Source organism: Ahaetulla prasina, chromosome 1 (assembly GCF_028640845.1).
Source record: "Ahaetulla prasina isolate Xishuangbanna chromosome 1, ASM2864084v1, whole genome shotgun sequence".
In the NCBI taxonomy this organism is placed as follows: domain Eukaryota; kingdom Metazoa; phylum Chordata; class Lepidosauria; order Squamata; family Colubridae; genus Ahaetulla; species Ahaetulla prasina.
Window position 1 is genome coordinate 339,487,327 of NC_080539.1, and position 18,426 is coordinate 339,505,752.

Consider the following 18,426-nt stretch of genomic DNA (forward strand, 5'->3'; position numbering starts at 1 on the left):
AGCTGAAATGTTCTTCTTTGTTCCAGTTTTTATTGATGGGGGGGGGGAGAATCTACTCACATCTCCCCAATTACGAGCAACAGATAGCAAGTAATGAGAAAAATAATCCTTGCTGCCTAAATATTTCGGAGAATCATGCAAGTGATACCAGGCCACACAAAGAAATCAAACAGTCTCTTCAGTTATAAGGCAGAGCCACAGAAAAGTAGCTATGACTATTTCAGCTGAAGAAAAAATTATCCTATTGAAAGTCATTGTATATGGTTTCTATTATGTAAATGTAGCTCGGGGACAATCAAAATGAACTCAATAACATACTGATATCTTATAGTGCATCTTGATAGAAAATTTAATAATAGTGACTGGTCCTAATAATAGCAGAGAAAATAATTAGGTTAGCTTTGTTTTGAGACTAAAATATCTTTTAAGCATAACTATTTATACGTTCATTGGACTTTAGGGAACTTTTGCCCTGGGGCATAGTATAGAGATGGCATTGAACACACTTGTCAGTAACCTCTCCCTGAGTCAGGACAGCAATGGTGCAATTTTTCAGAGCTCTCACTGGCTTTTGACACCATTGATCATGGTATCCTTCTGGATGGACTGCAAGAATAAGAGTAGAAGCGCAGTATTACAGTGGTTCCAAGGCTGTGTGCTCTCCCCACTTCTCTTTTCTCTGTATACCAATGACTGCATCTCCAATGATCCATTTGTTAAGCTACTGAAGTTCGCAGATGACACAACAGTGATTGGTCTCATTCGAGACAATGATGAATCCGCATATAGACGAGAGGTCGAACGACTAGCCTTGTGGTGCAACCAAAACAATCTGGAACTGAACACACTCAAAACCGTAGAAATGGTGGTAGACTTTAGGAAAAACCCTTCCATACTTCCACCTCTCACAATACTTGACAACACAGTATCAACAGTAGAAACCTTCAAATTTCTGGGTTCTATCATATCGCAAGATCTCAAATGGACAGCTAACATCAAAAACATCATTAAAAAAGGACAACAAAGAATGTTCTTTCTGCGCCAACTCAGTAAGCTCAAACTGCCCAAGGAGCTGCTGATCCAATTCTACAGAGGAATTATTGAGTCTGTCATTTGCACCTCTATAACTGTCTGGTTCGGTTCTGCAACCCAACAAGAAAAACACAGACTTCAGAGGATAATTAGAACTGCAGAAAAATAATTGCTACCAACTTGCCTTCCATTGAGGACCTGTATACTGCACGAATCAAGAAGAGGGCCGTGAAAATATTTGCAGATCCCTCGCATCCTGGACATAAACTGTTTCAACTCCTACCCTCAAAACGACGCTATAGAGCACTGCACACCAGAACAACTAGACACAAGAACAGTTTTTTCCCGAAGGCCATCACTCTGCTAAACAAATAATTCCCTCAACACTGTCAGACTATTTACTGAATCTGCACTACTATTAATCGTTTCATAGTTCCCATCACCAATCTCTTTCCACTTATGACTGTATGACTATAACTTGTTGCTGGCAATCCTTATGATTTATATTGCTATATTGATCATCAATTGTGTTGTAAATGTTGTACCTTGATGAACGTATCTTTTCTTTTATGTACACTGAGAGCATATGCACCAAGACAAATTCCTTGTGTGTCCAATCACACTTGGCCAATAAAATTCTATTCTATTCTATTCTATTCTATTCTAACTGTGCAGTATCCTCAATATTGAGGATATTGAGAAGTGGGGACAGAATGGCCCAAGACTGGATGTTTTCATTAGCCTGCATATATCTACAAGCTGAAGGGTGATGTCATTCATCAACACCGGCTCATGTATCATCAATATGATGGTGATACCAAATTGAACCAAATCTCAAGCTCAACCTGACCAAATGATTCTGTCTTATCCCAATGTCTGAAGGCTGCTGGGGTCTAGATGGGAAGAAAGAAACTTAAACTCAATTCTGATAAGACCGAGTGGCTGGGTATTTTTATCTGAATGAATTCTTTGTATTTAATTCTAAAATGGGGTAGAACTTCCCTGGAGAAAATTAGCGTGGACTCATAACTCCTGTTTGAAGAGTAGATCCCAGCTATAGCCTTTGCCCTTTTCTGGATCAGGAACTCCTCCTCACAGTCATTCGTACCTTATTATTTTTGTGTGTGGACTATTGCAACATGCAACAGTGAAGATAACCTTGAAAACCATCCCAAAACTACAGTTGGCCTAGTGTGCATGAAGGCATGAAGTTATGGGCACACCTTGAAATGTTTGTGTAACACTTTTGAATGCAGTCTGTACTGGTTTACAGTTAGCCTCTGGTTGCAATTCAGAGTGCTATTTAAGACTTGTAAAGTCCTTCATGGCATAGGGTCTGGCTATCTGAGCAACCAAGGAACTGCTCTACAGAGGAATTATTGAGTCTCATCTGCACCTCTATAACTTTGGTTCTGCAATCCAACAAGACACAGACTTCAGAGGATAATTAGAACTACAGAAAAAACAATTACTACCAATCTGCCTTCCACTGAGGACCTGTATACTGCACAAGTCAAAAAGAGGGCTGTGAAAATATTTACAGATCCCTCACATCCTGGACATAAACTGTTTCAACTCCTACCCTCAAAACGACGCTATAGAGCACTGCACACCAGAACAACTAGACACAAGAACAGTTTTTTCCCGAAGGCCATCACTCTGCTAAACAAATAATTCAAACTATTTACTAAGTCTGCACTATTATTAATCTTCTCATCGTTCCCACCACCCATCTCCTTCCACTTATGACTGCATGACTGTAACTTTGTTGCTTGCATCCTTACGATTTATATTGATATTGTTTCCTAAAATGGACAGCTAACATCAAAAACATCATTAAAAAAGGACAACAAAGAATGTTCTTTCTGCGCCAACTAAGCTCAAACTGCCCAAGGAGCTGCTGATTCAGTTCTACAGAGGAATTATTGAGTCTGTCATTAGCACCTCTATAACTGTCTGGTTCGGTTCTGCAACCCGACAAGAAAGACACAGACTTCAGAGGATAATTAGAACTGCAGAAAAAATAATTGCTACCAACCTGCCTTCCATTGAGGACCTGTATACTGCACGAATCAAGAAGAGGGCCGTGAAAATATTTACAGACCCCTCGCATCCTGGACATAAACTGTTTCAACTCCTACCCTCAAAACGACGCTATAGAGAATTGCACACCAGAACAACTAGACACAAGAACAGTTTTTTCCCGAAGGCCATCACTCTGCTAAACAAATAATTCCATCAACCCTGTCAAACTATTTACTGAATCTGCACTACTATTAATCTTCTCATAGTTCCCATCACCAATCTCTTTCCACTTATGACTGTATGACTATAACTTGTTGCTAGCAATCCTTATGATTTATATTGATATATTGACCATCAATTGTGTTGTAAATGTTGTACCTTGATGAACGTATCTTTTCTTTTATGTACACTGAGAGCATATGCATCAAGACAAATTCCTTGTGTGTCCAATCACACTTGGCCAATAAAAATTCTATTCTATTCTATTCTATTTGTACCCTATGACTATCATTAAGTGTTTTACTTTATGATTCTTGATGCCCATACCTTTTCTTTTATGTATGTTGAGAGCGTATGCATCAAGACAAATTCCTTGTGTGTCCAATCACACTTGGCCAATAAAAAATTCTATTCTATTCTATTCCTACTTTTTTTGCCCATTCCAATAAGATCTAACAGAGTGAGCATGTTCCAGATTCTGTCTTTAAAAGAGTATCATCTGATGGGATCTCAGTGGAATGCTTTTTCTGTCACAGGGTCTGCACTGTGCAATAGTAATCTCCAGAGGTCTGTGTTATGTTGATCTTGCCATTCTTTAAATAGGTCTTGGAAGATCTGATTGTTTTCCTAAGCTCTTTGTTAGGAAGTATGTGCTTTTGTGAGGATTTTGTTAATGTGCTCTATCTATTAATTCCCTGCTTTCTTTTTGTTTTTATTTATAGTATTTGTTTTTAACTTATATGCTGTGCATGGTTGTTATGTATTCAGCAACCTATACATTTGATTTATATATAATATTGTGAGATGTAACACACAGATACGAACAGATCATCTTCAATTATATAGCTTCCATTTTAAAAGGAAGGTGGGTTCAAAACAAAGAATTCCTCCAGTGGAAAAATCAGTCAACAGTATGTTTCCTTACTCATCTGGGAGCTTTAAAGGTATCTTACCTCACCGAATGCACCTCTGCCAATGACTTTTATGATTTCAAAGTCATCTCGATGAAGTTGCATTTCCTTCACCAACTGGGTAAATGGTTTGGCTGTTTGAAAATAAGAAGAAATCTCAAGTTAAAGTTTGTATTTCGGATTGGTATTAATCTGTTTATTAGTTTAGATTAGATAATAAAACAGCAAAAATTACTACCTCTATCATAGACGATGGTCAAGAAGAAGCCAGCTCTTTTTTTTCTAATATAAAGAACCTTATCTAGCCTTCCTAGCACAACTAACCAATGAATTAAAAAAAAAAAATAGGTGCCACCCCCAAAAGAAACCCCAACCCACTTACATTTTTCAGTCCATAAATAAAAATGCTAGCTAAGCTAGGAAGCAATTAGGCAATGAAAATTTTCAGAGATACAGAATGTATCTCTTATTAATAAAATAAGCAAAAGTGCTAACCTTAAAGAAGAACCTCAAGCCTAGCTGCAAGAAATTAACAATTAGCCTTGGGAAGATAAGGCTTTCAGAAAGCTCCTAAGGTAAAAGTAATACTTCAGGTCAATAATTATTTGGCCTTTGAATCTAAAAGAACCATTGTATAATGTTCTATATAATCACTATTATCTCATATTTCGCGTACTCTATTAAATATTTTAATGTGTTTTATATTAATGCAATGAATAATCCGTATCAATCAGAAAAAAGTTATTTGCAATTAACTAGTTTGATGTTGTTTATATCTAATCAAATGTTTACTACTGCAATCAAATCAAAAGATGATTTGCATATATCAATAAAGAAGATTTGTGCTCCATATCTCTCAGACTTTTCTACTCTGTCTCAGTACCAAAATCCAACAATTATCTTTTGCTTTAATGTAATTGGACCTTTAAATATATTCCTGGGAGAATTCCCCTAAAGCAGTCAACACAATGTTTGCAATACCACATTCAGTAAATAACTTTGGCTATAATTTTCTTTTCCCAGGTATCATCACAGGATTTTCAAATAGAAGAATTAGTAACTAATTAGTAAATCTGGTTTTCTGAAGGACATCAACTGATCCCATATTCAGTTACTAACCTTATGTAATCTAGAAGTAATACCCATACCGGTAGTAGTACTAGAAGTACAATTTACTGGTAGTTTACTGGGTGCATAGAGAGATAGATGCACTATCTTCAATCACCCCAAATAAAATTAACTGCTTATCAAGCCAGTCCTAGAGATTTCATTATGTGACATCAACTTAGTATTGACTCTGAATGACCACACACATCATTTTTCTCCATAACAATATGTCCCTAGCATGGTCTTTCAGGTCTTCCAGTAGAACACCCAACACTACTGTAATTGAGTCTAACCATTTTACCACCGTTCTTCCCTTTGCTTCCATCTTTCTCAAGCATTAGAATCTTCTCTAGAGAGTTAGATCTTTACATCATGTATCTGGAGTAGGATAATTTGAGTGTGGTCATTTGTGATTTGATGAGACCTCTTGAGTTCATTTGTTCAATGATTCATTTGGGATTTTTTTCCCCTTGGATGTCCACAGTATATTTCAGGAGTCTTCCACAACACAAAATTTCAAAAGCACCAATAGTCTTTCTGTTTTTAAAATTCAACTTCTCTTTTTATATTTCAGAGAATACCATTCTTTATACTATTTTGATATAAACATATCACAACATCTGAATGTTTTTTTCAAGGCCTTCATGAATACCAGTCTACAGCAAGGGTATCAAACTCATCACATGACATTTCACAACATCTTTCCCATTCGTGGAGCTGGGATGGGTGTGGTGTGCGCGTGACGCATCCAGCCTGCAGGCCGCCAGTTTGACACCCCTGATCTACAGCATATTTCTTAACAACTTGTTTCTTTACTGATCATAAAAGGGAGTAATTAACTACCTCTTTGGTATCAGTTCTACAACTTACAAGTGCTATTAATTAAACTACTAATTAAGCAATAAACATGGTTTATAAATGACAATGGTTTGATTCACACAATATACTAATCAGAAAACACAGAGTTTAGCACAATACATGAATAATCAGAAAAAATTAAAGTTGAAGGTATGTTTAGAACATTTTAATATATATTTATATAAAGGAAACACATCCACAATAGGCAACAAGTCCAAAGGCAAACTTATTCTTATTCCAAATTTGCCACACTTTTAATAATCATATTCTACAGAAATACATGCACCCACAAACAACTATAAGAAGTTTCCAAGTAAGACAAGAGCAATTCTTAAATGTCCTGTTCCAGCCATGGAAATTGGACACACAGGTAAATTTTATATTTTTACTAAAAAGGTCTCCAAACAGAACTTTAATGGCAAAAAGGATTAGACAAACAATCATAATCCCTCATGCCCAAAATACCCAGCCCACAAAGATTCAATCAGCTTAAATTAGAAGTAAGAAAGAATTTAAATTGTAAACAAGGTACTAGAGGGTCAAATAAATATAGTATGAGGATCCAGGGTTACTACTTGAAAGAATAGGCTCTTAAGGAGTTCAGGAATACAGTGGTAAGGTAAATGGAGAATTGTTGCCAATGGATCTGTCAGGCGCACAGCTCCTCTTATACAAAAATAGCATGATCCAGATTTGTTCCATTGTGGGGGGTTGAGGTTCTTTCTGGCCAACAGTCTTCCTGAGTGCCTTTGATCAGCCCACCTCTTTTCAAATTGGGAGAAGATGCTAGTCCCACCTCTTCATCTTCTGAGGCCAGGGATAGCTGCCTTTCCTGGTTTCTAAGCAACGCTCATTTTTCCTGCCTGATTCTGCCAGCTGAATTCCCTCAGGCTGCTCAGGCTGCTGACCCTCCTGTAACTCCTCTTCATCTTCAGAGTCTGAGCTGGCCATGATGCTAAGTATGGCAAGTAATCAATAACCAGCACAATAGTTCTATTTATTCTAGTCCTCTTTTGAAATTAGCAGCCAATCAACTTAAAATAAGCCATTGCAATGAAACAGATAACTATGATCCACTGATAACTGAACAAATTATGAAATCAACTTTCAACAGATACACTGTAACAATAGCATGAGTGTGAGCCTAGCTATTACATATTGAGTCTATGTTCTCTAATCACAGACTGGTCTAAATGTTCCATTTTATAAGAAACAGTTGTACCATCTTAAATACAAGGACATTTATTATTAAATAAACTTTGGTGGACTATATCAGATGGATGGAATATTGAGACAAGAATATAACCATACCCATGATGGGAAACAGTGAAAACTGAAATAGTAAACAAAAAAGTCAGAGGAAAAAGAAATGCAGAAAGTAGAAGCAATGACAATTCCTTCATAACAACAGCCAACAGTTGTGAATATGACAAATCCTTCCAGCATGTTGTGTTGAATAACCTATATATAGTCATATAAAAAAGAAACAGGTCAGTCCTAGAGGAGATCAACCCTGACTGCTCTTTAGAAGGCCAGATCCTGAAGATGAAACTCAAATATTTTGGCCACCTAATGAGAAGGAAGGACTCACTGGAGAAGAACCTAATGCTACGAAAGATTGAGGGCTAAAGAAGAACGGGATGACAGACAATGAGGTGGCAGGATAGAGTCACCGAAGGAGTGGGCATGAGCTTAAATGGGACTCCAGATGATGGTAGAGGACAGGAAGGCCTGGAGGAACATTGTCCATGGGGTTGCGATGGGTTGGACACAACTTCGCAACTAACAACAATAACAAAAAAGGAAGAAAGTACACCCTCTATGAGTTCTATGGTTTTACATATCAGGATACAGTAAAAATCATCTGGGTCCTTAGCAGTTCGTAAAAGTAGGTAAATACAACCTCAGATGAACATATTATCATGTCATCATTTATTTTATAAAAAGAAAGCTAAAATCTTACTGGGGACTGATTCTGTTTTCCATCTAATAACTGAGACAAAGTGGGAAGAAGAAAGGATGAATATTCGTGTTCCACCAAGAAAAGATTCTGTGGCAGCAGTCTCACCTGCATCTCTTAGGTACATACAAATCATTGAGCAGTGAAGGAGAGCACATCTGGTTGTAAGAGAAGAGCTGACTTGGCTAAACATAAAGATTGTTATTTGAAGCAGGAATAGCAGAAAGGAAAAGGGAGGAAAAAGCAGGCGCATAATTGGGGGGGGAGTATGAAAGTCATGATTTACCTAATCACCTGAGGTATTACAGTAGGTGCTAATAGTTCACCCACAACACAAACTCATGAACCATGCTTTCCAAGAGTTAGTGGTTCCAATTTAGCCAAAACCTACTAAGTGATATATGATAGTTTAATACAAGGTTTGAACTCTCTCAGTGATGATTCACACAAGTTTAGCAAATTACCTCATAAGGTTTCAGGGAAAAGATAAAATAACAATTTCATTTTTAAGTTTTAAAATATTTTACAACTTTTAAAAATAAAACAATAGATTAACAAAGTGTCAGTCAATTACACAATGCCATGTCTCACAATGTCAGAGGCATGGTTTCTTTAACTCTCCTTTGCAACAGTATTCTCCAAGGGATTTCCATATGGCTCCCATCCTGATGCTGCAAAAGGCACTGAAAACCTGAGCATTGGAGGTGCCTAGCAGAGCTTGGGATGATAAAGGAAGTGAATTAATTACTTTAGAAATAAAACACCATGGGATTGCCAAAGGCCATTCAGTAGGCTACATGCAGCCTGCAGGCCATAGTTGCAGTACAGTTCTGATCTATCCTATTCCATTAATAATAATAGCAATTCTTTTTATTTAAATCTATATCAGGCATAAATTGAAACTACCAGAAAATGTGGGGAAAGCTTTAGATTACCGTACTATTAATAGCAAGGTGTGCAAAATACTTCAAATTTAAACTTGAATTTAAATTTGAAATTCAAACTATTTCAAATTTGAAACTCCTATTTTGTGTCCATTTTATATACTGTTCTGAGTGAAAAACAGGTTGTACTGAGTTTGAAACAGCTCTGTTTTGACTTTAAAAGATTCTATATTTGTTTGAGAAGTCCAAAGTTCTCAACACAGTTCATTTCATGCTCTCAAAATAGTGATATCTTGATCACAAAAAGGAGCATTTTGTATTCAAAATTTTCTGCACATATCCAATTCTTCCTAATTAAAGGAATATTAGTTTCCTTCCAAATTGGTCAGCATACTGAAAATATCAGAATGGAAGACTTATAACAGATTCAAGTATACCTGCAATGGAAAACTGACATCCACTGTTGATGGATTATGCCTAGATCTCTCCTGAGCACTTAACATCACATGAGGCATTTTTCCTACTTCTGTAAATCCCACTCTTATGGAGAAACACTTTTAAGTTGCCCAGGGAACTATGAAAAAAATCCCACTTGAATATTGTCCCAAAATTAAATGTTAAAGAAACATACCATTTTAAAAGCATTTTTATCAAACACACCAGTGATAAACTAATTCCAGTTGCTAATTACACCACTGTTTATTTAATAAATGACATTATATTGCCTATCTGTTTCATTAAAGGAAAAGATAAGGTCTCCTAACACTTCCATGTAATTTTCTTGGCAACCATATGGAACTAGTTTACTTTTAAATTCTAAGGTGACCAGAGATTAGCCTATAGCTTTGGTATTTCTTGGTGATTTCCCATCCTCAAATTATCCTAGTCCAATCCTGCTTAGGTTTTTGACAATAGCCAAGATCAGGCAGGTGCTATCATCTAGCTAGGCAATGGTTTCAATGGCAAAGGAAACAAACAAAGGATCGTGTATACTTTTCTCTACTTCTCAGTGTTGTCATTCTATAATCATAACTAATATGAATTAAAATTAAAATGAGGAGAACTAATTTCAGGTTCACTTTGAAAAAGAACTGAACCTCAAGTAACCTACATTTTAAAATCTCTATCTTAACTTTATTACCCACTATCCTCCCTCAGTTCTTTGAAGGGTTAAATGTCCTTTCTTTATAAAGAGGAGAAATCTATGCCAGAGGCTCTCAACCATTTGGGCAACAGGGACCAGTTCTGTGGAAAGAGGGTTTTCTGCGGACTGGAGAGGGCATGGTTTTGCATGCTACCTGCACTTCATGGATGGGGCTTTTCTTCTTGGCATGGATGGACCAGTTACTGGCATGCAGTGGACTGGTGCTGGTCCATGGACTGGGGCTTGGGCACCCCTGACCTATTCATTTCTCCATCTACTACAAATTCTGCCATAGTGTTTCTAGAGTAACAGTCTTAAACTAAACAGTCTACACATGAATGTATTTATGTAATTATTTTTATGCCATCCAATTTTAAATGTCCTTGAAGTGGTGTACAAACATGAACAAATCTCAGGCTCATGAACAGGATTGAGAACAAGAAGGGAGAAAAGAGAGAAAGGTAATACATCTGAACACATTCAAAAGCACATTATATACAAATAGAAACATTAGTATCTCAAATAAGCAGAGTAAATAGCCTGAATATGACTGTATAGATTCCAAATTCTCTTTGATCTACATCATACATGATTATTTCAATGTTACTGCCCTTTAGAGAGGGTGAAATGAGGGCAAGGTAATGTATACTATGAGGAAGTGTTTAGGAATCAAATAAGAACAAAAAGATTCGTATTTTTCATCCAAGTTCTCTTTTACAGGGGAAAAAAGTTCTGCCTGAATAATGTACGTTACAGGCAACCAGAATGCCTATCTTCAGTCAACCATATTGCTTGAAAATGAGAGATAAGTACACAAAGGAAATAACCCTGATGTTTTATAAATACTCCTGAAGGACCTTTGAATGTTATCAGACACAAACATTCATTCATGTATGCATTACATAATATCTCCAAAAAAAATTATAAAATTTTGTCTTCTATGGGAAGTCTTGTCCAACTTTATCCTCTCAAAAGCAAACCTGAAAAACGGACTGGGTGGAATGCAAATGAGTCTTAGCTACTTGTGTGAACAGCTTTTATGGCATATAAAATCTGCTACAGGTGATCCTCGTTTCTCAATCATTTGTTCAGTTACTTTTCAAAGTTACAATGGAAGATAGAAATGGTAGTTTTCGTGATCAAAATGGGCAGCCTGTCCATATATTCACTGCATGATGTGTTTCAACTCCTCCTACCTGCCTATCCCCCCACAATATATTCACCCCTTTGGCTGTCCTGTGCTCTGCTACCGCTGCCTATCCCTCACAGAGGCATCCCAAAGGGCCAACAGTTGCAATGGCCGAGCACACCTTGTCAGCAGCAGGAAGAAGACATCAAAAGTGAGCTGATGGGGGGGGGGAATAGGGAAGTAGGACTAAACAATGCCACACAATGCAGGGCAGCCAAATGGACAGAGAAGTGGGGAGGGGAGATAGGCAAAAAAGGAGAGCTGGACAAGAAGGCTCAACGGGGCAGCTCTCTTCATCTGCTGAAGAGAGCTCAATGGGTCCAGGCAGGAAGGAGGCAGCAAGATAGCTGGCAGTTTGCACAGGGTAGGAAAAGCATGAGGTCCTCACCTAACTACCACAACCAAGACTACCAGAAATGTCCTCATAGGCCATATGGTCACGTGGTATTTTGCATAATGACCACTTTGCTTTGCAACAGAAATTCCCAGTCCCAATTAGAGTCATTATACTATAAAATGATTGTAGAAGAGCAAGTGCTTTTCTGACATTTTTCTCATTGCACTATTTTTAAAAAAAAAAAATTTTGAAGTGTGAAGGAATCTGTCATTCCTTTCACACATAACTGATAAAACAGAATGACATACCTCTTCATGTTTGTATCATATTTAACTAATAGAATTAGGGAGAGAGAGGAAGGGAGCAGGAATAAGTACATTTTATAAGCAGGTAGTTCAATTTTAAAATCCAGTGCTTTCAAAATGAAAGCAAAATGCAAAATGCTTTAAGAAAAGAACCTTCCTTTTTCTTCAAAATGGATACATTGTGAAGTTATTACTGTTACTGGATATGTGTACAGAACATATTGCCACCTAAAGATAGAGAGCAAAGGGTAGCAATTAGTGAACACAAAGGTGTGGTATACCATTCTGTTTTTTCCACTTCCTTGTAATGAGTTGCAATACATAACCAGTCATACTCAGTTTTGTTCTCACCCTATCTTACTTCCTTAGTGATCTAGTTTTGATTGAAAGGCCAATGAGAGTCAAACCTTTGCCTTGGGCAAAAATCCATGAAAATGCATGAATCACACTCACTGTTGTTATAATTACAGTAATGAAACAAATTTTCAATAGTGAAACTTTAAATTTGTAAGGAATGCTAGAAAAAAGTTTCCCAGATGGTATGTTTTGCAGGCTCCAACTTTTGTTTGAGAAGTAGCCATTCTTTAGAATGTTTCTGCATACTAATCCCTTGATTAAATCCGTACTCTGGATTAATATTTAGAAAGATATTTTTTCAAGTCCCATACAAGTGAATACAATGATACAAGCTACTCTACTGAAAACAAATCTACAAAATGTTTGGGACCAGAATACCTAAACAAACAAAAATCTGCTCACTCCTTTGGGATCCACCCATCTATCATAATAAGAAAGAATGAACCTCCAGTATGTCCCACCCCAAATTTTGGGGGGAAAGTTCTATTGAACAAGAGCCAATTTTGGAATATGACATTCTTGAGTCACATAAGTAAGCTTTGCTCCCTGTCAATCTTTCATTTATAATGTGAAAAGTTTTAGTTTAGATTTTTAAACTGTATTCTTTGTCTTTTTCCCTTCCTCCATCACTCTAGTTTAAAAATCAGTATTTTTAAATTAAATTCTTTGATAAACTAAAACAGATCATGAGTCCCCTTTTGAATCAAGAAAAGCTAAATGAGATTCTATAGAAAAATTGAATCAGATAAAACTTCAAAAGCACTCTACATTTACTTATAATAACTGTACCTATTCTGTATTATATGTCTTGATGGCACTGTTTACTGCTTAAAATCATTCTATCTATACCTAGCTATATAACAAAACAAAACCTATTTTAACATCTCATCAATCATTACATAAAAAGACCTACAGATAATTATGGGATATTTAGTGAAAATCCACCTAATGAAAACCTAAAACCCATCCAATAAAAAGAGGAAAAAGCTGCAGCAATAGAATTGCAAGTTTTATTTCAGAATCATGTAGCAAAAGGAAAGGCAAAATGCATCTTGATGCAGTAGGAAGCATTTTTTTAAAAAAATGTCCTACTGTTTTTTCTCAAGCATTACAGTAATTTTTAGCAGAGTTAAATAGTTGGAACTTAGGGTAGATATCACCTAATTCTCCACTACATATGTCAAACAGAATCTATAAGATTCTATAATATGTCTTTTAGGGAATGACTAAGCCCCCCCTCCCCAAATATCATTTGCTTATTTAATTAACACATTTCTATGGCCATCCATGTTGACCAGACAATTCTTATAAAATATATAATAAGAATACTACATCAAAGCTTTGTAATATCACATTAAAAATTGAGGCTCGTCACATATTTAACAGCATAAAACACAACACACTGGGATTCACTAAGATCATGGTTTTGTACAGAGGGTTTCCCCCCATTTTTGGAACACATATGCAGTGGGAAAGAAGATATACAGTACATAGTATATAATGGGAATAAAGGGTGTAAGAGAGGCAGTGGACTCTGGAAATCCAAAGAGTGGTAGGGTGAGTTAACTTTCAGAGAATTCCTGAAGCTTCCACTTTTTCCTCAATTCAATAAGAGCCCCGGTGGTAAGAATGCAATATTGTAGGCAAACTCTGCCTACAGTCTGAAGTTTGATCCTGATGGGACACAAGGTTGACTCAACTTTCGATCCTTCCAAGGTTGGCAAAATGAGGATCCAGACTGTTGGGAGCAATATGCAAATAATGCTTACACTGTAAAATGCCCAGAGTGTTGTAAAGCATGATGGGGCAGTGTATAAGTCTAAATGCTGTCACTATTGCCTTTTCATGATGAATGTCATAAGAGCACTGCGTTATGAGGAGAGTTATAAGGCTTGCCCATGAGGAGTTGAGTCACTACCAACATTTAATTGGACTGTGACAACAGGATCAGACAAGCTGGCAATCGGACTGATCCTGATAAGATTCTAGCTTTATGTATTAAAACAGACATGCAATTTGGATAAGGAATCAATTTCATGTTAATCTGATACCTGACAAAATGGCTAGCACCAAGGGGAAGTCCAATGGTTTCATTGGGGGGGGGAGGGTTATATACAAAATTCATTTATTGTTTCAAGGAGCACCAAATTTTTAGAAGCCTTGGTAGAATACTGATGAATTATTTTTTTAAAATGTGGGTTTATACACGTTTCAAGTTATCCCTTTTAGTGAGCTCATAACAAATGCATTTCTAGTCAACAAGGTTTTAGAGATTCAGCAGCAAATAATGCATTCCAACTGAATAAACTTAATATGTTATTGGAATTACTGATTAACCATTTGTAATACAATGTATACCTTCTGAGATTTGTTGCTGAAGTGACTGTTACGGATATTTAAAAAAAATACAGCAAAAATGAAACTGTTGCATAGATTGTTTATATTCCTAGAGATAAGAGTTATCTGACTAGAAAAAAACCCCACTTTATTTTAGCAGTAGTATTGGTCTTTGGACGTAGCTTAGTGATAAAACACAAAGTTCACATGCAGAAAGTCTAACTCCCAGTATAAAATACTTCCAAGTCAATGTGCTAACTTCATGAGCACATTGTATAAACTTCTTGGTAACAAAGAGGACTGAAAGAGTTTTATATTTGCAAGTATGTTTTATTAAAGCTGTCTTCATCTTTATAAGCAATGGGATTCATATTTGTTCAAAGGAAATTATTTCTGGGCAGCACATGTTTTAATAGGAATGTACACAACAAAGATTTCCCTTTCTACAATTATTGTGTCCAGTATCTTTTTTGCTCTAATAAAACTTTCAACTGAAAACAGGATAATTTTTAAATATTTCCCTCAAATACCAAGAGCAAAATCAGAGTAAATGATATACAAAACCACGTGTTAAAAATCAGTGCATAGCCCCTCTCTTTATCACCTCTTCCCCCAAGAAATTATTTATTTTATTTATTTCCATGTTTCTAAACAATTAACGTCAACCAGCTGCCACTCAGTTTAGACTTAATTGGTTGAGCATAACATTGTAGTTACTTTTTGTTCAGTGTCTTTTATTTTAATATACAGTATACTTGACAGTTATTAAATTTTATTTCTAGAATACTGTTTTTTGCAAAGAAAATGTGCAAAATGGAAAATGGAACTGATTTACCAGTTTATACACAATAAGAAAGATACAAATAAATTATCTTCATTGTTCTCAAATTGACATAACATTAGGTTAATATGAAACTAAAACACTGTCAGCTGAGCAGCCAGAAATGTTATTCCTCTATAAGTAGTTTCTTTTTTATTTTTCAAACTTTAATATTGCATGGAATTGATTTCAAAAGCCAGAATCTGTGGAAGTGAAAACAGTTGTTGATTTTCAATGGATAATAATGAAAATGAAGCATTGCTTTGACTATCTGTTTTATACCCTTGTGGTCAAGAACATGGAAAATGTGCTACATCCAACAGTAGGAGTACAGATGTAAAAATTATAGCATTTCTCCAGTAGAATGGACTCCGCCTATACAGCTCTGCCAAAATCTGTTATGTTCTAGAACAGGGGTCACCAACCTTTCAGACTTCAGGGACCACTAAATTCATAATTTTAAATCCTGCGGACCACTAATACGATCTGCCTAATGACTGGCTGGGTGGGCGTGGCAAGGTGGTCATGTGACTGGGTGGCGTGGCCAACTCAACGTCACTCACATCAAGGGGTGCCTTGCCAGCCTCTACTCGCTACTCCTCACCTGCCTGCCCGGGCTCTTTAGGGCCCCAATGGGAAGCAGTTGCTGGAGCTAAGCAGCCACCATGGGAAGAGTTGGCAAAATAGCTGGCTCAGTTCAAATTGGATCTGACCGAGAAGGAGGCTCAGCAGAAGCACCTCACTGAGGACTACAAGCATAGGCTTTCCAAGCAGAGGAAAGACCTGCGGGAGTGCAAGGCTAGGTACTGGCGCCTGGAGGCTCAGTGGGCTAAGATGATCAGCCAGTTCAAGACCATGATGCAGTCCCACTGGAACAAGGCCCTCCGGTTCTTCGCCACCAGCGGCTCTTCCCCCCAGCTTTCGCCCAAAGCCCACACCAGGAGGCTGAAGCAGACTCCAAGTCAGAATTTCTGCCTCCCTCCAACCTACACAAAAAGTCCTCAAAGGGGGAGACTCTCTGCAGCAACCATTCATTGCACATATCTGTCCCAGGGGCTGTAGTTTCAGGACCCCTGATTTACGGCAATATAAAAAATGCAAATAATTTTTCTGGGGACTACCAAAATTTTCTCATGGACCACCAGTGGTCCACAGACCACCAGTTGGTGACCACTGTTCTAGAATACATTTTGAGGCATTAGGGATTAACAGACTAGACAAATATAGTGGCTAAGGCGTTGAGGTAAAACTAGGGAGACTCAGATTAAAATACACTGTCTGCCATGGAAGCTTACTGGGTTAATTTGGACTAGTAAATTATTCTCAGTCCCACCTACCTCGTAGGATATGGGGGAAAATTAAAGGAGGCAGCATTATGTATGTCCTGAGATCCTAAAGAAAAGATAGGATATAAATCTAACAAACAAATATTAATCTGCTAACGCTGCAAGACAGTGACTGTACTTTGGAGTCCTTGGTACTCTCTGAGCTTGATTGTTTGCTTGCAGATGTTTCATTACTCAATTAGGCAACATCATCAGTACTAATGAAAGTGAGGTTTGCTCCCTGTTTACGCACTATGGCTTGGTCCTACTACTATTGATGGAAGTTGATTTCTTTTCCTCAACAGGTCCTTGTTTAGAGTATTGTTTTCTGCTTAATTATTTGTCTGGATTTTATACTAGGAATAAGATTTTTTGCATCTGAAGTTTGTTGCTGGAAAGGCTGTGGTTCTGGTCTTTTTGTTTCCTTCTTAAAGGTAAAGATAAAGGTTCCCCTTGCACATATGTGGTAGTCGTTGCCGACTCTAGGGGGGGGTGCTCATCTCCATTTCAAAGCCAAAGAGCCAGCGCTGTCCGCAGACGTCTCCGTGGTCATGTGGCCGGCATGACTCAACGCCAAAGGCGCACGGAACGCCGTTACCTTCCCACCAAGGTGGTCCCTATTTTTTCTACCTTCATTTTTACGTGCTTTCGAAACTGCTAGGTTGGCAGAAGCTGGGGCAAGTAACGGGAGCTCACCCCGTTACACGGCAGCATTAGGGATTTGAACCGCTGAGCTGCTGACCTTTCGATCGACAAGCTCAACGTCCTAGCCCCTGAGCCACCGTGTTTCCTTCTTAGCACTTGAGGGATAAGGTCTTTGAGGAGACACTGGAAAACACAAAGGTAAAGATATAAAAGACAATTAAAGGAAATGGCAAAAAGGATGCAGATTTGATAGATATTAAGGGAAGTGCATAATAAGAAGAAAACCAAAGCAGTGGGAAACCAGGAAAATGAAAGGCCTGCTTTCAAGATTCTTTCTTTAGAATGGTTGGCATGACCTTTAAGCAGTATAGTTCAAAAGGAATTACAAAAACAGGGAGGCTTGAATATTTAAAAGTCTTAACTGAAACTGTACAAAACTCAACATTTGTTGGACTTATTTATACGTTATTGAAATAGATTTAGAAACCAAGCAAGTTATAAACTTTTATGATTAAATAAATGCAGATATTAAATATTACAATAATGGAAATATCAACAGAAGATAAATATTAAATCTACTATGAATATTACACTAAGAGAAAGCCAGTATAAAAAGTTTTACCATTAGTATATTATCCTGCTGCTATTAAGATAGACATAGGTAGTCCCTGACATACAACCATTCATTCAGTGACCAAAATAATAACATCATTGCAAAAAATGTGATATATAATCAATCCTCACACTTTACATTACAGGACCCCTCCCATGGTCATGTGATCAAAATTCAAGCCCTTGGCAACCAGCATGAATTTACAATGGTTGCAATGTTTCATTTGCAATCTTTTCAGTCAGTTCCCAACAAGTAAAGTCAATAGGGGAAGTTGGACTCACTTAACAACCACATTATTCACTTAAAAAGAAAGATTGTAAAATCAGGTACCATGCACTTAAATTTGTTGCTTTGCCTA

At 37.2% G+C, this 18,426-nt stretch overlaps 1 protein-coding gene across 1 annotated transcript in view; it reads right to left on the bottom strand.

Annotated features, from left to right (window-relative positions):
• CDC42BPB (CDC42 binding protein kinase beta) overlaps positions 1 to 18,426 on the bottom strand; it is a 109,732-nt gene that overhangs the window by 81,251 nt on the left and 10,055 nt on the right. Inside the window, exon 2 of the mRNA XM_058162769.1 lies at positions 4,230 to 4,321. Coding sequence (XP_058018752.1) covers positions 4,230 to 4,321 — 92 coding nt within the window. The remainder of the gene's footprint in view (positions 1 to 4,229; positions 4,322 to 18,426) is intronic.